The 25,622-nt window shown below is 46.5% G+C and overlaps 1 protein-coding gene across 8 annotated transcripts in view; it reads left to right on the plus strand.

The window, feature by feature from the left end:
- The window catches only part of TBL1X (transducin beta like 1 X-linked), a 223,168-nt gene that overhangs the window by 177,103 nt on the left and 20,443 nt on the right, over positions 1-25,622 (plus strand). For 7 of the 8 annotated variants that reach the window (XM_058535402.1, XM_058535403.1, XM_058535401.1 and 4 more), the window contains 7 exons: positions 15,055-15,200; positions 18,105-18,378; positions 20,623-20,755; positions 21,146-21,287; positions 22,040-22,103; positions 22,233-22,330; positions 25,383-25,532. In XM_058535402.1, coding sequence (XP_058391385.1) covers positions 15,055-15,200; positions 18,105-18,378; positions 20,623-20,755; positions 21,146-21,287; positions 22,040-22,103; positions 22,233-22,330; positions 25,383-25,532 — 1,007 coding nt within the window. The remainder of the gene's footprint in view (positions 1-15,054; positions 15,201-18,104; positions 18,379-20,622; positions 20,756-21,145; positions 21,288-22,039; positions 22,104-22,232; positions 22,331-25,382; positions 25,533-25,622) is intronic. The other variant, XM_058535407.1, reaches the window with a different exon arrangement.

Below are 25,622 nucleotides of genomic sequence, written 5' to 3' on the forward strand. Positions count from 1 at the left end.
CTGTCGTAATTTAAACAAAAGTTCAGGGCTTATTGTTCAGCTGAGTCTCTAAAAATATATTTTGACTGCAGAGGCTCTTTTACATTGCTAATGTGTGTCCTTGTTTAAAAAAAGAATCTTTATGAAATGGTAAAGGCAAGCATTTCTTTGAGGTAATGGTAGCCTTTGCTTTAGAAATAATAAAGGAAAATATTGGTTTCATCAAATAATAAATGAGGAAGACCTGAATAATTTGTCCTTATTACCAGAGGATGAAAGTACTTTAAAATCACGTGAAATAGTAATGTCTTATGTCTTAGTATTTTCACCTAGGTATAAGCAGTGCGTTTGTGGTGGTGTGTTGCAGTCCCCAAGACCACCCACAGGCTCTGTGGTTCACTAGAAGGATTCACAGGACTCAGTAACTGTTATGGTCACAGTTTATTATGGCAAAAAGATACAGGTTACAATGTACAGCATGGTAACTATAATTAACAATACTGTATTGTATACTTGAAAGTTGCTAACAGAGTAGATCTTAAATGTTCTCACCATACGTACACACACGCGCGCGCGCGCACACACGGTAACTATGTGAAGTGACAGATGTGTTAACTCACCTTATTGTGGTCATCATTTCACAATGGATACATACATCAAATCATCTCGTTGTACACCTTCAGCTCACACATGGCTGTCAGGACTGCCTCAGTCCCAGTCCAAGTGTAAGTCTGGGTTGTGGTTGCACATCAGTCATTTGTGTATTTGTGTGTATGTCCTGCTTCAATTTTTTTTTTTTTTTTTTTTTTTTTTTTGTGAGGAGATCAGCCCTGAGCTAACATCCGCCAATCCTCCTCTTTTTTTTTTTTTTGCTGAGGAAGACGGCCCTGGGCTAACATCGGTGCCCATCTTCCTCCACTTTATATGGGACGCCGCCACAGCATGGCCTACCAAGCAGTGCGTCGGTGCGCGCCCGGGATCCGAACCAGCGAACCCCGGGCCGCCGCAGCGGAGCGCGCGCACTTAACCGCTTGCGCCACCGGGCCGGCCCCTGTCCTGCTTCAATTTTTAAAAATAACTTTTAAAAATGGAGGGATGGGTAAGTAGCTAGAGAATGTGGTACCCATACCTTTCGTATAGAAAAGAATAAAACATCCCCCTAGTTAGCTTTAGGCGTCAGTAATTCACACTCCTCTGCCAACTAAGCACATCCGTGTTTCCTCTGCAGACCACAGTCTCTAGGGTGTCGGTTCTCAGTCTCCACTCTCGTGCATGGGTGTTATGAAGGAACCTACACTAAATGTGGATGGTGGCATCACAAACCCTCTGGTTAGGGTGCTAGCTGCAAACGAACTCCTCTTCATTCTTTTTTTTTTAATTAATTAATTAATTTATTTATTTTTCCCCCAAAGCCCCAGTAGATAGCTGTATGTCATAGTTGCACATTCTTCTAGTTGCTGTATGTGGGACACGGCCTCAGCATGGCGGGAGAAGCAGTGCGTCGGTGCTCGCCCGGGATCCGAACCCGGGCCGCCAGCATCAGAGCGCACGCACTTAACCGCTAAGCCATGGGGCCGGCCCTCCTCTTCATTCTAAAAGGGTGTTTTTCTAAGCTGTTCTTTGGGTTTGATGATAACCACTTAGAATAGCCAAATGGAATCGAGGAGCAGTTGCTCTGGCAAGTGACCCAGACGTTCACAACCATCCCAGCTACGCCAGTTCCCATGCAGTTTCAGTTGTGCGATCTTTTCTAAGTTATGGTTCTAATTTGTATCTGTGTGTGAAAGCTAAGATTCAAGATTTGCCATTCGTGTGCTCATTAATTTGTTAGAAGGGAAGCAAGCAATCAGAAAGAAAGTCACTTGAGTGTCTATAAGTTACAGTTGTTTAAGTATGTGTCTTGCTCAGTATAGCAAACAATTTCTATTGGTATTAACATCAAAAAAGGTTAGATTCTGTTGAAGATGCCTTTAAGGCTTACACTGTGACTTCCTACTTTAAAAGTTGGTGATGATATGAAAAAGTCTGAGATGGTTCAAGTTTCCTTTTTTAGCTGAAATGAAATAGCCACTTAAGAAGATGCCTGTCTTCGCAGCTCATACACCATTACAGTTAAGACCTGCCTGCTCTGAAATTGTAATGTGACCTTAAAAGTGTCCGTCCTTGATACATTTTATTTTCTGCCAACTTCCATTTCATTTCTGCCGTCTAGACTGCGGAGCGAGTCTGGGCTGTGAGGCACAACACTATCTCTTTTCTCCCAAGTGTCTGTATGTCACTTTACTGATGCCTCCTCCTCCATCCACTTCTTCAATGCCTTTGTCCCCAAGGTGGCATCCTTTTCTTTCCCTCCCACACCTATGTCTGTGGTCAGTCTGTGCTCCATCTCCAAGTCTGGGTGTCCACCTCAGACCTCTCATTGCCTTCCATGCTGCTCTTTTGGATGCCGATTTCCCAAGCATTTCTTGATATGACCCCATACTTAGTACCATCGCCATTTCCCCACTGCTGCCCTCCTCTCCAAAGAAAGGCCTCCTCTACCCTCTAATCCTATCCCGGCTTAATGTAAAAACATTGGAATCATGTTCAAATATTTCTCTTCTGTAGTATCTTTCTACTACCTGCATTTTCAGTCCCCTCCTCCTCACATCTCCGACAGCTGGGCACTCCCCATATCTTGTCAGTGTTAGTTCTGTCCCTATTGTCACTGCTCTGTTGTGGTAGCAGTAGCTCACACTTACTGAGCACTTACTCAGTGTGTGCCAGGCAGGATTCTGAGTACTCGACTGATAAAGCTTTTAACCCCTAGGAAGCAGACACAGCTGCATCCCTCATTTACAGATGAGAGAGAGCCCCAAGGCATTGAGAAGGTACCGACTAGCCCATGTCACCCTGCTAGGAAGTCATAGAGCTAGGATTCAGAGCATGCCATCTGGCTCCAAAATCTTCCTCTTTTAAACGATTTTTCCTGACTGTTAATGTGGTGAAATCGTTGATTTATTTTCTGACATTAAACCCTGCATTCCTGGAATAAACCTTGCCTGGCCTGCACATTTTGTCTTTTTTAAATATCCCTGAATTTGGTTTGTTAATACTTTCGTATATTCGCGTTTATCTTACCGAGAGAAACTGGGCTGTGATGTTCCTTTTTGAATGTCCCCGTCAGGTTTGGTTGTTAGGGTTATGCTGGCCCCATAAAACGGGTTGGGGGATCAAAACTACTTCCCTAAGGACCTTTTGGCCGCATCTCGTGGTCCAGGTCTCTCCCCTAGATCTGGGTGGAGGGAACTCTCAGGAAAAGGCCAGATAGTAAATATTTCAGTCTCTGTCACAACTAGTCATCTCTGTCTTTTATCGCAAAAGCAGCCATGGAAATTACGTGTACCAATGAGAGTAACTGTGTTTTGATAAGACTTTATTTACAAAAACAGGCGAGGGGCCAGATGTGGCCTGCAGGATAGAGTTTGCAGACTTCTGTCCAAGACCTAGTAATAAAGTGAGGGGGTTTCTTCTCCTCCAGGTGACCTCGAACCCAGTGTGTGTATAGTGAGTATTCACTACTTCCTTCTCTGAAAACTCCTGTAGCCCTCCCTCACCTAAACTTGTATTTCCCATCCTCAGTTCTTCGTGCACCATCTGCATCGTTTTTGCCATATTTGCGTACACCTCAAGTATTTTATTAATATTTGTTACTATTTTTCCTTAAAGCAGTTAAAAACTTTTTCTTAAATGTACCAGTATATCTATTAGTTGTGTTTGCATGAGACATATTAAAATAAATAACTGTCAGATTTTAAAATATTTGCTCCCGTGCTGCCTAAAATTATTTTGGGTACCATCAGAGGTATGAGTGCCATCAGGGAATCCTCGATGTCCAGGAATAGAGCAGTTGTCATGATTTTCAGTTCCACAAACGTCTCTGGATGGCGTGTCTTTTGAGTGGTGGTGCTGCCCTGGGTACTAGGGATGGATGCATAGGTGAAGGGGGCCAGTCTTAAATTTTTCCTCCCTGCAAAGGGAGGATATTTAAAGAGTCGTCTGTCGGAGGCTGGTAAACGTAATATTGGAGATGTGTGCACGGGGAGCCCGGAACCCTGGGAAAGGCTGCAGAGAGGACACAGATGAGCTGGGTCTGGAGCTAGAAGTTTTCAGGCAAAAGAGGAAGAAGAGTATTTCAAGCAAAATCAAGAGGCTGACTGAAGGCCCTGAGTCACGGCAAAGCCCGCTGTGTTTAGGGAGAAGGAGCCATCTTGATGAGAGGGCCAAAGCAGATGTGATGGTAGGGAGGAGAAGAAAATTCTGGAAAGTTGGGTTGGCAGCAGGTTAACCCCAGGCTGAAACGTCTGGACACTGTCCAGTTAGAAGCCATTAATTAGTTTTTGAAAATAAATCTGGAAGCAGTGTGAGTAAAGGAAGATGGATCTGCCCAGTAAAAACTGAGAATCAACCAAAAATGATGGCTATCGAGACCAATTAGCAACTAGGGAAAATGCTGATATTGCATTAGGTAAAAAAGAACGGGGACACAGAATTTTAGGATCACAGAAATTAACATGAAAATTAGTCTGCACAGGGCAAAGGGATTAGAGGAAGTTCCCCAATGTGAGAATAGCAGTCGTGTCGAATGTATAATAATGTGACTTATTTCCTCTGTTTTCCAAATTGCTTTCTCTGTTTTTCCCAAAGTCATACGTTAAGTTTTTTCATTGTAATTTTTAATGGTGCTGTCCATTGTAAATCTCCAATTTGGGGTTCATGTTCCTATTTCCCAGTTTCTAAATATCGAATCCAACGTTCACGAGGGTTCAGCGCCGTTGTGTGTGGTGCCAGAAGCCTCCGTCACTCAGCCTTGCTTTTCCGAGTGGGAAAGCAGCTGGAGCCCAGGTTTCTCCGCCTGCTTCTTCCCCTGCAAGTCCCCGTCAGCATCTCAAGGAGAGCGGCCTCCCTGGCTGGCCCCCCCCTCCTGGGGAGCTGCCTCATCCCCACCAGTCGCTGGGCTGGGAGGAAGTAGCAACCTTGGTTTATAACCTGACTAATGCTTTCCGCTCCTACAGGTTCCCCAAGGTGAGAGGATATTAAAAGTCTTGGCAGGGACGCCCAGTCTGCAATAGTCAGAGAGGCCCGAGCCGTACTCAGCCACCACCCTCGGGGTCCAGGCCAGATGTTATAAGTGAAACCCTATTTTAACGAGGTCCTTCTGGTATTTCTTTTGGGCACCATCCAAGGCAGTTCCATTTTGCACTAAATTCCGTGTTATGATGGGTCATCTAGAACAGGTCTGCAGCACATAAAACCATTTTCACTGCCCTCAGTTTTCTGTAGCAGAATGTCAGCATTAGGAGGGAAGGTGAGGACTGGGTCTTGAGGATTTTTTTTTTAGTGTTTTTTTTTTTTTCTAGTTTTCAATAAGCACATTGAAATGTAACGCCAATATGAACATGTGCGGTCATTTAGACTGCAAAGTCAAAAAGAATTCTCTGCATATTTTTGTGCTTTTTACTACCATGGATACAGCTAGAGTTTACATATGATAAGAATTGTTTCTCCGGCAGAAAATGTCATCCTCTGGTGACACTAATCCATCAGTTCCAAAAGGAAGAAGTGAACCGATGGTAAATTAGCCCCCAAGATGAGAGTATGAGTTCTTTTCTGTTTACAAGCTTCTATGTGTGTGTGTGTGTGTGTGTGTGTGTGTGTTTTCCTCTATTTAATTTGTTTGACCCGGCTACCACTTCATCACCCTTGGCCTGTCTTCCATCTTTATTTTTATCAGCACTCTCCCCACCACCCCCACCTAGAGTCACCCTGTCCCCACGCTGAGAGGAAGGCGGGCAGCTTTCCAGGCAGCTGCAGTTGTGTTGCAGAAACCTTCATGATCCGGGAAATATTGATGGGGAAGGGAAGCTGCGCTGACTCCACCGTGAATAAGGATGTCCCAGGGTCGTCAGTGTTCTCAAACAGCAGGGAGTACTCCATATGAATTAGCAGTCCCTGGTTTTGTGGTTTTGTTTTCAGAATGACTCCATTGTAAAATCCCTTCTCTGGAGCCAGGTAGATTGAATCGGTGTGTTAACCAGTGGCTCTTGGGCATTCATTAGTTGTAGGGCTGGACCATCGGCCAGGGCTGTTGACCCCTCTCTCACAAGGCGGCTTTCCCTCGCGCGCGAGGAAATCACATTACAAACCTTCCAACCACAAAGTCTATCATGTTTTTACTTCCTGTCCAATAGACGACGTTCCCACCCACTTGCTTCCCCTCCATTATGTTCATAAAGGCAGAGGCCCAGTTCCTTCTTTGTTTCTCGGCTTCCTGGTCCCTGGCTTCCTGGTGCCTGCGTGTCAAGAGGCGCAGTGTGGCCCCTTCTCTCGGGAATTGTAAGTGATTCTTCTTATCGGTGGCATTAACCTCTCCGTGTCGTCACTCGGTCGCCTCCATACATTAAAATCCTGTGGGTTTGAGGGGGACAACGAGGTCATTTTTTTCTCTACGTAGAATTTTAGAGTTGAAAGGGACCTTGGAGATCATCTAATTCCACTTGTTTGTTTGGTCACAAAAGGAAGCCAGGGAAGCAAATGAGGGCAGACCCAGGCCCCGGAGTGCAGGGGGAAGCGTGCTCTCTCTCGCTTTGAGCGAGAAGAGAAAAGAATCGAATCGAAAAGAAACCGTACCAAATTCCTCCATGACTGCATCGGATTTTGTTTGCTTGCTGTCTCTTTCCTAACATAGCCGTCTTTCTGGGAGTGTCGTCGACAGATAGAGCTCATCTTCTTTTGCTTTCTGTAGAATGGAAAGCAATTGCCTAGTTTTTGCAATGTCGACCTTGTTTACAACTTACGTTGCTTGAAAGTGTAATGTGAATGGTGTTAATGATTAGATGATTTTCTTCCTGTTTTTTTTTTTTTAAAGATGTCATTTTGAATCATTTAGAGGTTTCTAAACAAATTTCAATAGTGTGTAGTTGTGGGTTAAGAGCATGGACTCAGAGGTAGGATGGCCGCTTGCTAGCTGTGTGCCCTCAGGGAAATCACTTAACTGCTCTGTGACTCAGTTTCCCCATCTATAACATGGATTTAATAAGACTAATTCGTAGACTGTTGCCAAACTCTCTGAGCTAATTCATTAAAAGGGCCAATACACATAATAAGCACTTAATCTCATTACCTTTATTATTGTTATTATTCTCAAATAATGTTATAGTTTTTTATTCAACTTTATATGTACAGCCAAGGGCCCTCTTTGGTGTTTTGAGACTGTTGCTTGTGTGACAGTCATCTTTGTCTAAAAACTGTTTTCCTTGTATTGTGCTGTTGTACCTAAATCCTTAATTCGTGTCCTTCTCCTTTAAAGTCTTTGATTCTGAAAATAGTGAGGACTCAGTTTTTTTCACTTTCTCGCCACCCTTCATTTACATCAGCCTTGCCGGTTTCTCTTATCCATTCTGCAAATCCCCCGTGAGCACCAGCTGTGTACTGAGGAGGGGTGCTCTGTGTGTTAGAAAATGAATCATGATGGGCTTCCTGCCTTCAAGGAGCTTCGGTCTTCTCAGGAGCTGGGAGATGCACGCGAATAAAGAGAATGCTGCCTGCTGCGCCAGGATGAGATACGAGGGCCGGGAGGAGCGCTACAGTAGCTCGGAGAAGAGAGCAGTCACTTCATGTCGAGAGGACAAAGATGGCTCCTGTGGAGGAAGGATGCCCGGCTGCAGCCATGATGACCGAGAAGGTGTCAGCAGTGGTGGAAAAGGGAATTCAGGAACTCACCCTATTGACATTTTGGACTGGATCATTCTTTGTCTTGGAGAGCTGTCCTGTGCATTACAGGATGTTTAGCAGCATCCCCAGTCTCTACCTACTAGATGCCAGTAGCACGCACATAGACACCCTCTTGTGACAACTGGAAATATTTCCAGATATTGCTGAATGTCTTCCTCTGGAGGACAGAATCGCCCTCACTTGAGGACCGCAAACCACTGTTCTAGACCAAGAGACCAGAAGAAACAGTCATCCTGTAGGGAAGCAGGTGTATGCTGTGAGCAGAGCCACCCTGGGGAGGCAGTGAGCGATACCACGGGCTTAGAACAGAGTATGAGAGGCATCCAGGGCCGTGCTAGGCGAGGGGTCTTGTCCCAGCCTGCAGGCTCTTAACTGCTTTCGAGAGGAAGAGCACTAGACTCCTCGTGGCGAATTGGCGACGTTACTATGTGAGTTTTGTATTACGTCGAGTAGCACCTGTGAAGCTTGTATGCTGCTGCCCACCGTAAAGGAAGCACTAACTAAATGTCAGCGGCTGCTGCTGTTGCCGTTATTATCAGACGTAGTAGAAGAGTGTCTCAGTGCCTTCAGGCTGCTATAACAAAATAGCACAGACTGGGTCGCTGATAAACAGCAAACATGTATTTCTCACAGTCCTAGAGGCTGAGAAGTCCAAGATCAAGGTGCCAGCAGATTCAGTGTCTGGTGAGGGCCTGCTGCCTGGTTCATGGGTGGCTGTCTTTTCGATGTAACTTCACGTGGTGGAAGGGGGCGAGGGAACTCTCTGGAGTCTCTTATATAGACACACTAGTCCCATTCATGAAGACTCCTCCCTCATAATCTGATCACCTCCCAAAGGCCCCATCTCCTAGTACCATCACCTTAGGAAGTGGGTTTCAACATACGAATTTTGGGGAGACACAAATACTCAGTCCATAGCAGAAAGAAATGAAAGAGGGCATCTGGGAGGCCATGACATTTGCTTTGTGTGTGTATACACACACATGCACGCATATACATAGATACACATAAATATATATATGCACACATAAATATATATATCTAAGTTGATACACTTTTCCTATAAAGGAGCAGATAGTAAATATCTTTAGCTTTGTGGGCCATATTGTCTCCGTTGCAGCTACTCAACTGTGTCATCATAGAGTGAAAGCAGCCATAAGACAACATATCACCTCATGGGTGTGGCTGTGTTCCATTAAAACTTTATTTATAAACACAGGCAGTGGGCCACATTTGGCCTGTGGGCCTCAGTTTGCCTACCCCTGATCTGGACAATTGGAAATAAACATATTATGCTCATTGGCTTTGGATAGCTGTCAGTATTCCAAGTTATGTAAGCCTGTTAAATATTTAATAAAGATTCACTTTTAATGCCTCAAATTGGTGCCCTTGGTATTTGTTTCAGCTGAAGATGCAAAACCAACCACACAGCTGCCTGCGTATTACCTGTCTGCTTTTCTCTGCTGAATAAGCAGTATTTCTAAGGGCCAGCGAGTGATAAAGTAGCAGGTTTTGCTGACGAATTGGGCCGACATTAACTGGGCAGAATGGCTCACTGTACAATTCAAATGGTTTGTGAAGCCATTTGTGAAGGAGTTATGGTTTAGCGGTGTTGTAATTGCAAGAAACACAAAGCATGTACTTGGTTTGTTTTTGATTTCTTTTTATTACTTAGTTGGGTGAGAGAAATTCATGTACAGGCTGTTTTCCTCTCATGAGACTGTAGCACCTTTCATTCCAAATGGACAGGATTTTGCTCTTGAAGATCTAGCCATGACTGTATAAAATGTAGTCCTTATTTTAAGCCTTTCCTAGCTTATCGTCATTATACCCTTTTTTCCTTTGGAAATATTTCCACCTTATCTGGTTATTCCCCCTTACTCTGTGTTGTCTGAGTTCTGTGACCAATTGCATGTAGAGGGTGACTTGCTTTTCAGTGGCAACAATCCACCCATCGTGTTTATAAACCAAGCAGACATGTGAGTAGAGTAGACCTGTGGATAGCATCCTTTTGGGGGTTTGGTTCCTCTAGGTCATTGGTTCTCAACCGTGGCGGGGTCAATTAAGCAATATCTGGAGACACTTTTGGTTGTCACGACTAGGAGGAGGAGTGCTACCGGCATCTAATGGGTAGAGGCCAGGGATGCTGCTAAACACCCTACAGTGCACAGGACAATGCCCCCCACCCCCCAGACAAAGGATGATCCGGCCCAAATGTCAGTCATGTCACAGTTGAGAAAACCTGCTGTTGAGAGGTTCATCAGGGATGCCCTCTTACTAAATAGGTGACAGACCTGCTGGCTTCATTAATGGCTCCAGGCTGACTGGGCAGTAGACACCAGGGACACTAACGCTTTGTCCTCGCTCGGATCTTTCATCAAGGTACCACCAAGCTCTTTATTCTCCTGCTTTTTAACAACTTGAGGCAGTCCTGAACATTCCCATCTCTGTTACTGACATTCTGTTCTTTGTTCCTACTGATGTCCCATTGGGCAGAATAGGTGTGTTGACAGCTGCTGGAAAGCTGAAGAGGCATAATGCACTGAAGTCTTAACCACTGTGGCAAACTACAAATGAATATGCTCATTAGCCTTGGACTCCAATTGAGAGGGGTGGGGCACTGAAGGTGTTGGGGTCAGGCCAGGCCTGGAAGAGAAGTGTCCTGCCTGGAGATGCCAGTGTTTCAAGATGGCGCCTTACACAACATTTTGGTGCATGGCAGTGCTTCAGCAAGTGGCCTAAGGGGAAGTGCTTGAGTAGACCTCGCTCACATAGTCTGTGGACATCTCCCTGGTCCACAGTGAAGGAACGTCAGATCTGGAAGGTATCCTAGCAACCATTTTATCCAGTGTCCGCATCGCATGAACAAGGAAACCTGGAAAAGTGATGTTTCCGCTAGTTTGTGGTCTTCTCTCTAGATTAAAAAGTGTCTGCGGTCCTGCTGCTCTCACATCTGGTTCTCCCATCAGCTCCTTGAGGTATTTTTTATCCCCACATCATAGAAAAGGAAATGGAGGCCCATCCATACGAAGTCACCTGGCCCAGGCACTCAGCCCCTTTGTGGTGGAGCGACGACAGAACCCAGCACTCCTGACTGCTCCTGAACTTTTATCCACCCAGCCCTCCCGCTTGCCTTGATGAAATCAGGTTGGCGTGAAATCAAGAAGCAAGTCCTAAGAACAAATGGGCTGACAAACCGTGGATTTAGAGGCCACGCGTAGATCTGTCCAAAGAAACGCACCTAATGTAAATTTAAGCAAATGGGAGGACTCCTTTCAACAGTGATGTGGCACATTACAGCAAGTGTATATGAAGATATCCACTTCGCAGTCATGATTTACTGTCATCTCCAATAGAGGACCCAAGTTTTGATCAAGGATGTTCAAGTTCATGGTACCCCTATATAGCTTTATGCTGCTTAGTCATCATTTTGCTTCGGTGGGGGGAAATTCTAGCATTTTGCTTTCAGCTCTCTTTGTAGAATCTCAGATTCCCACGCCCTCAGTTCATCTTCACTGCTCCGTCCTCTTCTTTCAACAAGCCTTAACTGAATGGTGTCATCCAAATGTTCTAGAAATTGAGTCTACATTGAAGAGCATTATCATGTAGACAGATAAGAAACTTATGCCACCAAACCATATACTCAACATTTAAATACCTGGATACCGAAAAAAATCAAGGACATCTTCAAGTATTGGGTTAAAAGTGGGTTTGCACCATGTTTTTTGCAAGTTGCCTGCGCTGTATCCGTGGCTGCTGCTGATCAGAGCCCCCGGTGGTCCGGGTGGGAATGGAGTTGGCATCCACCTAGATAGTTTAAGAATTTTGGTTCCTGTGCTTGTGGGTCTTAGAGTGTAGGGTAAAAAGATGAATCCTGGAATCACATAGTCTAGAGTTAAAATGCTAGTTCAGCCTCTTATCATACGTGTGAACCTTGGACAGGTTATCTGATTTCTCCAGTATTTGCCTTTCTCATGCATAAAACAAGAACAGCACCAACCGTGAACAGCTGCTGTGAAGATTGAGAGAGTGGACGCAAAGCGCCCAGCTTTGGTTAAAGGCGGTAACGTGGTCGGAATCTGCTCTGTTTCGTGGGCCCTAAGTAGCAATTCTATGGCCCAGTGTTGCTTGAAGGAATGAATGAATGAGTGAATGAAATATACTACTGTAGACAATCTTTGTGTCTCGCCAAAATTCGTATGTCAAAACCTAATCTCCAATGTGAGGGTATTTGGAGGTGGAGCCTTTGGGAGGTGATTAGGCAGAGCATGCAGCCCTCATGAATGAGATTAGCGCCCTTATATGTGAGACCCCAGAGAGCTACCTTGCCCCTTCCGCCATGTGAGGACTCAGGAAAAAGATGGCCATCTGTGGACCGGGCAGCAGGTGCTGACTAGATACCAAATCTGTTGTCACCTTGATCTTGGACTTATCTTGGACTTCCCAGCCTCCAGAGCTGTGAGAAATAAATAGGTATTGTTTACACCACACAGTGTGTGGTGTTCTGTTATAGCAGCCCGGACTGGCTACGACATATACCAGAAGCTTGACTTCTCTTCCACAGTTGCCCCATCAGTCGCTGAGATTTATTTGTCAGAAGCCCTTGTCTGCAATTAATGCTGTTTTCTGACTCATGCACTCAGTAGATGTTTCTAGGCAGAGTGTCATGGTGGGCTAAGAGTGGTGTCCCTCTGCTCGAGTTTGGATCTTGGCCCCGGCCCTACGGGCTGAGTGACTGGGGTCTGTCAGTTACCCTCACGAGATCTCAGGACCTGATCCGTAAATGGGAAAGAGCAATGAAGGATTGACCGCAGAGGGTTTCCGGGAGGCTTCAGCGAATTCATAGAAGTTCGTGGAGCAGTGCCTGGCTGAGAGTAGGCACCGTGTAAAGGCTGGCTGTTATTTTTATTGTGACTTTAGTGGGCGTAGTCCTGCCCTCGACCTTGACAGATACCAGGAGGATAAGAAGTGGCCTTCGCAATCCTGTGTTCTCTCCCGTCAGCTGGTCGAGACACAAATGGAAGAAAAGGCAGGAGCCAGGTAGTGGGATTGGCAGCCACGAAGAGTTATGAATTCTTAGGAGAGAAAAACCACTGTGGCCGGAGTATGTAGGGAAGATTCCATGAGATGGGGAGTCAGGCCAAGAATCCACTTGGGCCTGCCCCCTCCGTTGACCTGGGGTTTTTCTAGCCTACACCTTGCCGGAAACCTGAGTGTTAAAAGCATGGAGATAAGACTGTGTAGTGTGGCAGAGACCCAGGGAACAGGGTCATCGCTTAACACAGTGGTGGATTGTTCTGTTTGGCAGCAGTGGGTAGGGGAAAGGAGGGTGGAGAGAGAAAACAAGTTAGAAGGAAAAAGTAAGGCTGATTATAAAGGGCCTTTGCTTTCCTGCTTCAGAGAGCAGGAGCAGAGGAGAGCTCTGTGGGAGAGAGCCTCTGTGGGGCTCTCCTCTGTGGTCTGATTTAGGTAGTTACAGGTTTGTAAAGAAATACACACGGTTCTGTGCAACTGATTGTAAACTTAATAGCAGCTACCATATTACTATGAAATAAACAAACTACATATTTTATATATTCTTCATAATCGGGCAGTGAAGCAGGCAATGAACAGGGCATGGATTGAGGAGGAGAGAGAAAAGGGAAGGAGAATGCAAACACAGGAATCTCCTTGCATGGAGGAACATTCCCATCTGGTGAGCGTTTCATTTATTGCAGAGTCTGGTTGTTATTTTGCTAACGAGGCAGAAGTGCCGATGATGTTGCATCTGATGGGAGCCGGGGCACATCCGCTGCCCCGGTTTGGCTGATGAAGGTGGTGTTCTAGGAATGTGCATGTGGGAGGTAGTGTGCAGGCTGCATAGGCACGGTGCAGGGAGACCCCCCAAGGAGCCCCGTGCAGCCCACGAGCATGTAGGATGAGGGAGCTGGGAAGGTGCTCGTAGGACAGACGCCTTAGGAGTGGGATTTCCAGGACCCCCACAGGTGAAGGGGCTGACAGAGAGCAGAAGGGAATCTCTGCCAAGGTGGTAATGCAGAGAAAGGTCGGGAGGGGTCAGCCTTCTGGGATAACCAGATTCTGCACCTGCAAACCAGTGTTGCCGTAAGTGGTGGGCAGAGCATCCTAGCGAGGGAGTTAGTGTTCACTCAGAATTCCTGCTCCCTTCTCCTTGCCTGATCAATGGAAAGTACAAACAGTGAGAGAGTTCAGAGCTATGCACTGGGAATGCCTTTGGCCCCACCCCACCTCTAGCCAGGGAGCTGAGCATGGAGGGCCATGTTACTCACACAGGTCCCCAGAGCCCCGCTCGGCCTCTATCCCCCCAAGAATTCCAAGTTCCCAGTCACCCCTGGCTACCCTGGACCAAGCAAGGTGATGGTAAACCCCACCAGACTGGGTTGCCCCTTTGCAGAAAACGCCTGCCGCGGCCTAGACCACCGGCAGTGGGATGGCCTTGACTCTCCTTGAGGAAAGGCTGGTGCAGGTTCCTGATCACCCTCTGACCCCCACATGGACCCCCAGCGCCTCCTTCCCTGCCTGACCTCTTGCCTTCTTTTCTTGAAAGAAGCATTGTTTTCCACACGCAGTAATCATTCATGCACCTTCATCCACACCTTGTCTATGAGTCCCTTTAAACCGCCAAGCGTTCCGTTGATCAGCAGCTTCCTATGGAGGCAATCAGTGAGGAGTGTTGGGGGCAGCGAGGGGAGAAGCCGGCATCTCTTAGCCAAGGGAAAATTCCCAATTTTTTGATAAAACAGTTCCAGGCCACACCGATGGGTCCAGCCTCTTTTTCTTCCATGTTTGGTTGTGAGATTCGTTTGCCCCTGTGTGCCATGAGCGCTCGGAGCCCGGCCCTGGCCGACCTCTATCTTCTTGGGCTGAAAAAAGTGCCCTGTGTGCACTGCAGCTGGGCCAGAGACGCAGGGAGGCCTAAGCATTGAGCTTCTGGAAAGAGTGGTGCGAACCCAGGGAGACGGCCTGGAGAGTCGGATCTCTGTAACAGAAACATGTAACCAGTGCACACTCCTCCTCTGTTTTGCTTTTAATAATGGTGAATCAGCTCTACCTTTGAAGCTGTGTTTCTGTCCCATGCGAACAGAGATCTTCCTCTGCATCCCTTCCTCTCTCCCTGCCCGCCTCACCCCACATCAGAAGCTAGGTGTTCTACAGCGATGTGCCCCCGTGCTAGTTGAGCGCATGTGAAATCAATGGTGCCACCTTACTGTGTCAGCCTCTGCGCCTTCCTTCCATCCTTCAGTTGAGGCCTCACGGAGCCCTGGCTTCCCTCTCCTGCTGCAGGTTTTTCCCACTCGGCGTTCACGTTCGGTATCGAGAGCCACATCAGCCAGTCCAACATCAACGGGACGCTAGTGCCGCCGGCTGCCCTCATCTCCATCCTCCAGAAGGGACTGCAGTATGTGGAGGCCGAGATCAGCATCAACGAGGTACGTGCACCCCCAGAGACCCCCCAGTCAGCAGCCCCCCAGGAATGGGGGATAGCTCAGGAAATATGTCCAGATCTAACACGCGGTTCCCTGAGGTCTTTGACAGTGAGTTGGAGTGTTTGTTTTTTCACTTTGTGTTAATGTTTATTCAGTTAGGGCATGGTGATCATGTCGATACGGGCAGAGCGAGCTTTCAATGCCCCGTACACATTTGTGTTTTCCATGTACATGTACACAATCACCGGTGGTTGACTCATCATCACAATATTAGAATACGTTGCTGAATCTGAGAAACACAGCAGATTTCCAGCTGCTTTATACTCCAGAGCAGGCGTTAGCCTTGCAGACGCACAGAAAATGCTCCCCTTGATTTCTCTGAGCAGGTCGGTTAAAGTGGGACCCCGTGACACGTTCAAGTAGCATCTCTATATCTTGTGAACGACAGAGGGCACAACCAGAGAATCAAGGAAATAGAGATGGTGACTGTTGTGTTCAAAAGGATGTCAAGTCGTGGTCTTATTATTGCACTCATTGTAGAGCTGGTGGGGGGAGAATGGAACAATAATTATGAATTAAAATTGTACCGATTTGCTGGTATCCCCTCTCTCTTTTTAGATTGGGGCACGACGAGTAGTCAGGCCAATTTTACACCAATTTTTAAAGTGGGTTATCTTGGTTTAATACAGCTCTCCTGATGCCCGCTCCTGTTTTGCTTTGGGGTACTCCTGTGAAGATGCCCAGGGCTCGCTGTGACCTCTGTGACCTTTCTCTTGGAGATCATCTAAGTCCCTGTTGTTTACTCCGCACTTCCCAGCTCCTTCTGTGGTCCCTGCTTTCTCCCACCTTGATCTAGGCACGCTTTTCTGCCCGACTTCCCTGTGTTCCACCAGGATCCCTCCTGCACAGCTGAGGCCGTCGAATGCCCACGCGTGCCCTCTGTACCGCCAAATTTCTGAGGGTCGCTGGCTGCTCAGAAGATCCCTTCCACAGGTCACAAGACCCTCGGGCCCATGTCCTTGACTCCATCCAGAGTTTCCTCCATCCTGTTGTCCTTTGACCTGATGTCAGCCTTACCAGCCTGTCTTATTCATAGCATTTAACTCTGTGCTCTTTCTTCCCTGACAGCGGCCATCTCCTCTTTCCCTATCTTACACTGGATGCCCAGGGCTCTTGCACTGGCTCCTCGACGCCCATCTGGTCTCTTTTTCTGCACAACAAAGTGTGGTGATAGGAGTACAGGCCCCCAGAAGCCCCCACCGTCTCTGAGATGATGTGATGCTACGATTCGACTTCCCTGACCCCCGGTTTCCATCTCTGACATCTGTCGAGAAGCCCTCAGCCCTTCTCTTCCTCGGCAATGCCAATTCCGCTATGTCTAGAGGAGCATGGAACATCCTCTTGTTGGTCACTTAGGTTTCCCGTCATTAAAAGTGAGACAGTGTGCTTTTAAGAGTTCAAGCTAGGAAGTGTTTTTATTACTCTGGTCAATTCCTACTTTTTGCAAAGTGTTCATCCATTTGATGCATGAATATACGAAGGAGGAAGATGACGTGGAAGTGGGCTGACCACTTGGTCAACATTGGTCACTCCATGGCTGGAACCAGGGGATGAGGGTGGCTGACGAGCTGACCGGTTACTTCTTTACATTTTTGTATTGTTTTATATTGTTTCCTTATTTTCAAATATTGTAACCAGAAGTCAGCGGGGGGATGGTTCGTTTAGCTGAAACTCATGTCTTTCAATTCTTCCTAATCTGATGTAACTCAAGTTCAGAACATACAAAAACATGTTTGCACATGCAGCAGACACAACCCAGAGGCACTGAGTTTCATGTGACTCTCTAAGAGTTGGAGCACTTTCTAAGGAAAAGACTTTCTCCTGTATTTTTAAGGGGGTATGGAAATTTTCCATTATAGATGGAAACCAGAGAATCAAAGGAGGTTCAAAAAACCTGAATCAGAACTAAATGATACTGAATTTTGTGTGACTCTGATATTTGGAGTACTTTCTACAAAAAGAACTTTTTTCCTCTATTTTTTAAGGGTGTATGGAAATTTTTCCATTGTAGAGGGAAACCAGAGAATCAAAGGAAGTTCTGAAAATATGAAGCAGAGCTGAACAATGCTGTTGTCGGTGTATCGTGGCTGTATTTAGTCTACACCCTGAACCCAAAAAGTCATTTCCAATGGCAGCAAATGCGTATTTTATTAAATCAGATGGACGGATGTACCAGGATCAGCTCCCCATTGGTGCAGGAGTCTGTAATTTGGGCTTGAGGTTTCTGACCTGAAAGGGTAGTTATCCTCAGAGCCGTCCCACATGTGTCCTAGCATATGGCGGGGTTCCTCAACCTCAGCATCTTGACATTTGGGGACCAGACCATTTTTTGTTGGGGAGGCTGCCCTGTGGTGCACTGTAGGATGTTGAGCAACACCCCTGGTCCCTACCCACTCGGTGCCAGCAGCACCTCCCCGGTTGTGACAACCAAAAATGTCTCCAGATGTTGCCAACATCCCGAGGGGGCCGAGTCCTTGCCGACCCCCGAGCAGAACCACTGCATCAGGGATAGCACTTTCTGTCATGAAATCAAGTAGAAAGGTTCCGATGTGCCTAATGCCCTGATCCAGTTTGATATTTACCAAACGCTGGGTCTCCCACTGAGGATGATCACCCTTGCCCGCTCCCCTCATCCCACTCTGCCCACCAGCCCCTGCCCACCGTGGATCCTTTCACGTCGCCCTGGACGCCTGGCGCATGCCGGCTTCCTCCGTGGCCCCACAGCTTCTGTGTGCCAGCGTTTCCACTCCGCTGTCCTGCACCTGTCTTCCCTGGGGCACAAAGGCCCCGTGCCAGGAGATGCTGTGCCGTGGGAGCTGATGGGCGTCCCCTTGGCCTTCTCCCCAGGATGGCACGGTCTTTGACGGCCGCCCCATAGAGTCGCTGTCCCTGATCGATGCTGTGATGCCCGACGTGGTGCAGACGCGGCAGCAGGCCTTCCGAGAGAAGCTTGCTCAGCAGCAGGCCAGCGCGGCGGCGGCGGCGGCGGCGGCGGCGGCAGCGGCAGCAGCCACGGCGGCGACAGCAGCCACGGCAACCCCAGCAGCTGTTTCCCAGCAAAATCCACCAAAGAACGGAGAGGCCACGGTGAACGGGGAGGAGAACGGAGCACACGCAATAAGTAAGTGCTGGACTCCGGGGGTTCACGAGCTTCTGGTGGTTTCTCTCTTGGGTCTGGATTTGGGCAAGTCCAGAAGACTCCTTCCAAGTCTGCCTGCTGTACCTGTCTCGTGAGGTGCTTTCTAGTGTTTGTTGCTGTTCGGCTGAAAGGGCTTCACACTCTCGTTTTTCATCAGATTCCTTAGATGTGACATTTTTACTCACACATTCTCAGTGTTAGGAAATCATGCTACTCTGAGAACATTTCATGTCACAAGGAAAGTACCATGTGATTACTGTGTGACATAAAAGGGTTTCATATGAGGAGGCCCCCGATCCCATTGTCCAGCCTTCCGGGTTGAGGGTGTTCGGCCACATTCTGGTCTAGCAGTCGAGCTCACGGTTACTGAGAGGGCACCAGGCCCCCCAGACAGCAGGTGCCATCTTCTTTGGTCTTCGCAAACCCTGGAGATTAGTCCTTGTTAAGTATTTGCCTAAGAGTATGTGGCACGTAAGTCAGAGAGCCCGAACTTTTACCCAGAGAACCTGACTCCCCTTGGATGTGCTGCATATAAACTCAGAGACTGCTTCAGGGTCTGAGTTCAAAGCATGCTGATGTGTGTGTGTGTGCATGCATGTGTGCACGTGTGCGTGCTGTGTATTATGCACACGTGGCATATGAGTACTCATGTTTTGCATGAGTGTGTGCATACCTGTGTGCAAGTGGTTGTGCATACATGTATGAGAGAATGTGTGCATGAGTGCATATGAGTGTGTGCACATGTATTATACACATATGTGTGTTCTTCCTTCTTTGAAAATTGTTTTCCTCCAAACAGCCGTGCAGCCCCAGCAGTCTGTGAGGGTGGAGATGGCCGTGGTGTTGACGCTTCGCCCTGTAGGTCCAGCCTCCATGGCTTCCTCTTGTGCAGCTGGCTGGCCACCTGGCCATCTCAGATGAGGCTGCAGCCCACAGCTAAGCCCCGGGGCAGGTTGTCATCCATAGGCACAGTGAACAAGTTCTTCAAGTCTCTTTGGCTAGAGATTCAGATCTAGTACTGAGAGGAAAGCCCATACAGGCTGTAATGCAGATTACATTACAGTAGGATGACTTAAACCCCATCTGTCTAGGGGAAAATGAAAAGACCTTCCACCAGCAGCCTCCATAATCACTATTAACAAGGTCCAAAATGATGGGGTGGGGGAAGAAGAAGAAGAAAATAGGTGGCTTGTACCCATAGGTCACTTATTGGTTGTCCACTCATGTGGAGTACAACCCTCAAATTTTCAAGACTAAAACAAGAGGATGATAAACAGTTGTTTTCTTAGTCTTCCAACACAGAAACCAATTTGTAAGTGATGAACCTCTAGACATCTGTATGTCTGCCAAGACAGAAATTTTGGAGAATTTTAAATTGCAGCAATTTCTTTTAAATCTTAAGAAACGCTAATGGAGCTTGGCCACGTAGAGACTAGCGTGCAACATGCAGCACACGGGCAGCTCGCAGACAGAGCCTTCATTTCATGAGGACCAAGGCAGGCTGCAGCCACACTGTAGTGTCTGGAGTTGAATTTCATTCTGACCTTCAAGAATCTTTTTTCTCCTGACGCTTGGGGGAGGAAAAGCCACTTTCCAAGATGGTTCTCTTGAGGGTGGCAGTTGTCTCCACCTTTGCCAAGCCTACCCAGGAACCCAGAACCAGGATCCCACGGTTCATCCAGGGCAGGCTCGTTCAGTTAGAAAGCCTGGAGGTTCTGCTTGGCTTGAGAAGTCCGTTATGAAGGAGGCTTGTCTAAGAAAATAGCATTTGAGTCCTAAGAATTTGAGGGTGTTTCAAGGCAGGGGGGTAGAGGGTGTCAGGCATTCTGAAAGAATGATGGCATCTACTGATGGGAGCTTCAAGATGAAGAGGTGATACCTCACGTGCTTCCCAATAATTAGTGTCTTGTCCCGTCAGAGAACAGGAATCTTCAGCTAGCTCTTGTCGTCTCTCTCCAGTCTTGTTCTGGTTGTTGCTAGACATTAGCCTGGTCCTAGTTATAAAGAATAGATAACAGTTTTTATTCCTCTATCAAATTTGGAGACTGTTGAAATAAAGAAATATATCATACTTACTGAAGTACACAAAAACCGTGATTTAGTTATAATCATCAGAGGTGATATACTTAGTATATGAAAAGAAGGTGTTTCTAAAAGTGAAGTGCCCTGAGAATGAATTTCTTTTGTATGGATCAGTCATGTGTTTTTTCCTCTTTCCTACGACAGATAATCACTCAAAACCAATGGAAATAGACGGGGACGTTGAGATTCCACCCAACAAAGCCACAGTCCTACGGGGCCATGAGTCTGAGGTGTTCATCTGTGCCTGGAACCCTGTCAGTGATCTCTTAGCTTCTGGGTAAGGATGGCAGCTGGATGTGCTCCAGGGTCTGGGGGATCCAAGATATTCAGTCTTCTGGAATTCTGCCTCATGGAGCATGCACTTCCCTCTTACCTCGTTTGTGGCATCTTCCCAGTGTGTGCAGACCAAGGCCTGGGGTGCTCCGTGCTCCATTCCTCCTCAGATTGTGGAGAAGTCTTCATTCTAAGCCTTTTCTCAGTGGGGTAGGGAGCAGTGCAAAAATGACTAAGCACAAAGATCGGGAGGAGAAAACACAGTGAGTGAATGATATTAAAAAGACGGAAGGCCACATACCAAAGATGCCTGGCCTAGCCAGACGGCAAGTAGTGATGAGCTTCAGTGTCACTTGAACCGACTGTGAAATGACTGTGCGTTTTCATTCTATAGATCCGGAGATTCGACTGCAAGGATATGGAACCTTAATGAAAACAGCAATGGGGGCTCCACGCAGCTCGTGTTGAGGCACTGTATACGAGAAGGGGGACACGATGTCCCGAGTAATAAAGATGTGACCTCGCTGGACTGGAACGTAAGCATCTGCCACCTCGCAGACGCTATAACATCTGTAAAGCATGCGAGGTGTCATGATGGAACCCATGTGAACACGAGGAAGGAGAGGGTCCTGTTTGTCACGTGCCCCGGGGGCTAGTGTCGTGGGGGCTCTCCATTTCTGGGAGCTGCTAACAAGGCTGTGTTGGGCAGACAGCTAGCTGGGTGCTGAGGAGCCATTCCACATGTTTGCGAGATGAGTCTTATGGTTTTATTGGAGGAGCTAGGCCAAGGGGACCCCCAAGATAGTTGTGCTGGGGAGATGTGATGTACAGCCAGGAAAGATGACCTTGCCCTGTGATATTCCAGCAGGGGGTGTTACGTGCATTTATACCTGGGACACACGTGGGTCTTTATAACTTCTTTTGACTTTCTCTCGCTCTTGATAGTGTTTCTGCGTGTTCTGTCATTTCATCACAAACGCTACTCTTTGCTATATGCAAACACATTTTTAAAAGCTTACTTAAGTCTCCAAAAGTCTCCTTATAACTTGCCGCATGGTATTTTTCATTTTGTCATTGGGTGAATGGTTGCACTGTATTTTCCTTGCTCCATCTCCTTGGTTGTAACTCTTACATCTTAAGAACAGTGTGAGCTGAAGTTAGCGTCTTACCTGGGAACCGATTATTGACGTTAAGAATATTCCAGGGCCAAGGTGAGAGGCTCTCCTCACTCTTTCGTTCCTGCCCTCCTAAGCTATCTTTTCGGTCTGTGTTTCTTCCTGGCCCGCAGAGCGATGGCACACTGCTGGCCACTGGTTCATACGATGGTTTTGCAAGAATATGGACGGAAGATGGTAAGTCCTGCGTCTCTCGTGTTGGGGTTGGAGAAGAGGTGCTATGATATGTAGTCGTCGAGTGAACAGACCATGACTTTGAAGTCAACAACAAAACAAGTTCGTTCACTTTTGTCTTTTACATAACAGGTAACCTGGCAAGCACCTTAGGCCAACATAAAGGCCCCATCTTTGCCTTGAAATGGAACAAAAAGGGGAATTACATCTTGAGTGCTGGTGTAGACAAAGTGAGTATTAGCTTAAAATACATCTCTTTGATCTACAGATGCTTATTTATTTTTAATCTCTGGATAACATCGTGGTTTCTTTGAATTCTGAGACTTTCTGCTTCCCCTTAAGAAATCAAAAGAACTTGTTGAGATTTTGTTTATTTTCGTGGTTTTGATCTCACTGATAATTTATAGCATGTCATCTCTTAATATATTAAACTGTTCTACAGACCTTTGTGCAAAGCTTCCCCTATTTATTTTAAGGCACATTCTTCAGTGACAGAAAGAGGAAACCTCCAAATTGCGTTTTGCTAGTGCCTAAGACGCAAACAGGTGTGGGGTGTACTGTGCATAAACTTTCAGCCCCTCAGTGATTTTAGAAGTACAGATTGTTTTTTCTCACCAGTCTTCTGTTTTCCTCATTTGATGGGTTGTTACTTCCCATCGTAGACTGCATATTGCTCTGAGAGCAGGCGTAGAGTAGGCACACGTACAAGGGTGCATGCTCCTAACGGCCCGTGGGGCAGTTGTAGAGTTTACAGACTTTGTCCCTGGATGGGTCTGCCAGGTGGACGTGATGGTGCCATCTCTGAGTGGTTGTGAACACCCTGGTCCATCTAGCTCCCATCACTGGGGGAAGGAGCACCAGGTAACGAGTTGGGAGATGCAGGCGGCATCCCGGCTCTGAGTCTGACGAATCCAGCCTGTCTCAGCCTCTCTGGGTTTCAGTTTCCCCAGTTTTTGAGTGACAGGAATCACGATCCCCAGATAACGTGGAAGGAATGGTGGTGCCAGTCCTGAGACTCAGTAGGAATTCTAAGTCATTGCTTTGGAAAAGAAGTATTAGCAAGAAATGAAGAAGAAGGAGGAAAGGGGCATGTTTTCACATCAGTTTGTATTTCTACGACTAGAAAACATGCCTGAATGCTATGCTTGGCTTTGGTCTCCAAAAAGCTTTACATTTTCATAACGGCTTCAGGATAATCTGAAAACCTTAGCAAGTTACTGTATTCACGTTCTAAAAATTAGTATAAAATCAAAGACACCTGTAAACCTCGGCGCACTCTTGGAGAAGTCCTAGTTGCATTTAGCAAACTACAGCCCATGGGCCCAGTCTGACCCATCACTTGTTTCTGTAAATAAAATTTTATTGGCACTCAACCACACCCATTTGTTTAGACTTGTCCATGACTGCTTTCATGCTGCAACAACTAGTTCATTTAGTTGCGATAGAGACCGAATGGCCTCAAAGCCTAAAATATTTATGAGCTGGCCCTAGAAAAGTTTTCTGACCCCTACACTAGAGTATAACCCTTTGGGTCAATGCATTGTTCATTCTTTATCTTTCTCTCTTTTAAGCTGATAAACCCTTTGTTCAAACTCAGCAGCCTAATGTCTAATATTAAAAAAGCTGAGCTGTTGTGGTTGACACACTTAAAAGTGTTCTCATGGAACTACCACCAGAATTTCCCCGAGATGTTCTTATTCAAATATCACACACACACAGCACTTTGTCATGTATGTGGCTGGTCATCAGTACTGCTGACTGCATTATTAAAATGATTTGTGTAAATGATTGCTAACCTTTAACAAGCACTTTACTACATGTGGTGGTCCATTTGATGCTCCCAGGATGGGAGGCAGGCCCTGGTAAGATGAATCTCGTTTCACAGGCTTTACTAACTTGCTAGGGACACACTGTCATAAAGTGGAGGTGGACTTGGACCTCAGGCCTTGGGTTGCCAGTCATTACTGCCCTTCGACTGGCACAGAATTCTAAAGAGTTCTTCGCATCCTCACCTCCTTCTTCCCCAGGGGCTCTGTTTTAAATTCATTTCTGATTTTCTACCTGTTTGTCAATTTTGACTCTACCAGGTGATGAGCCGTATGCTCAGTGAAAATGCACATTTGGAATTCTGTTAGTCTTTGGGTCACTATCTGCCATTGTTAGTCAACCATGGCAAGAATAATAAGAATGTTGTCAAGTAATACCCAGGGAGGAAATGTAATTTACAGAGATACTGGCATTGACCCTCAGTGCATGCTTAACCCAAAGTGGCTAAAGTATATTTCACATTCTTAAAAGCTTTTGTGTAATTATTGTTTTGTTTTGTCCGGTGTATATTTAATGTAAACATTAGCAAGCAGAATGTGTTACGATTACTGATGTAGTGTGTGATATTCTATCAGAATGGTGAAAGAGTTTATATATTCTCCGCAGTGCCAGGTTTGTTTGTGAGTGGCTAAATTACGAAAAGTTATACTCCACCAAACAAACAAACAAATGTTAATTGGTCTAGAGTTGACCCAAAACATGGAGAACCAAGTTTCAAAGATATTCACTGCTCTGAATATTTCCTCTGAAAATTTCTACAATCAACACAACAATATAACCAGTTCTTCTTAAAGCCAAATCTTTATTATCGTTGACAGGGAGGTGGATAGGTTCCAATTAAGTTGGAAATTTCAATTGATTAAGACTTAATTCCAGTGGTATTCACTGAGCTGCCTCTAGCTGCTTCCCTAAGTGTCTTCCCAACATCAGTAAGTCCATAAGAATTCATGATTTACTCTGTTTTCTGGGGCAGAAATCATTTTTTTCCTGTTACTTATAGACCAGTAAATCGGAGCCTCACCCCTTGGTAATTCAATTTCTCTGCTGTACCTAGTATTCCCAATTCATGGAGTGATGGTCAGGGGAATTTTCAGAAAGGCCAGTTTCTGCAGCTCTTCGTTTGGAAAAGTGACAGAAAGATGTTTAGATATGCTGTGTTCCAGGTTTTTCAACAGTTTTCCATGTTTGGGGATGAGGGGGACTCCCCACCAATTTTGGTAGTTTTCCAAGTATCAGTTATGGCTGCTGTGTCTGGTGGAGTAGCCCCCAGCACGTATGGCTGTTGAGTTCATAAAATGTGGTCTCCTAGCTGGTTACCTGTAAAACTCACGCTGGATTCCAAAGACCTAGATGAAAAAGAGAATGCCAAATATCTCATTAATATTTATATATTGATTACATGTTGAAACGATAATATTTTGGCCATAGTGGAGTGAAATAAAATATATTGTTAAGGTCCTTGGTCATGCCAGCGTGAAGGGAGGGCCCTGGGATGCACGGAGGGCGGTAAAGGACAGAAGGAAAGGAATTTCTGCTGTTCGAGGCACGTTGCTCAGGCCCCGCGCCCGCCGGTTCTCACGCACCTGGCGACCCCGTCGTGATCGTGTGAGTACGGGGGAAGGTTGGTTTAGGGGCCTCTTCTGCTTTTCCTGTGCAAAAGAATCTGTCATCTGAGAATTTGGCCTTGTCTTTGCG

This window comes from Diceros bicornis, chromosome X, assembly GCF_020826845.1.
Source record: "Diceros bicornis minor isolate mBicDic1 chromosome X, mDicBic1.mat.cur, whole genome shotgun sequence".
NCBI lineage: Eukaryota > Metazoa > Chordata > Mammalia > Perissodactyla > Rhinocerotidae > Diceros > Diceros bicornis.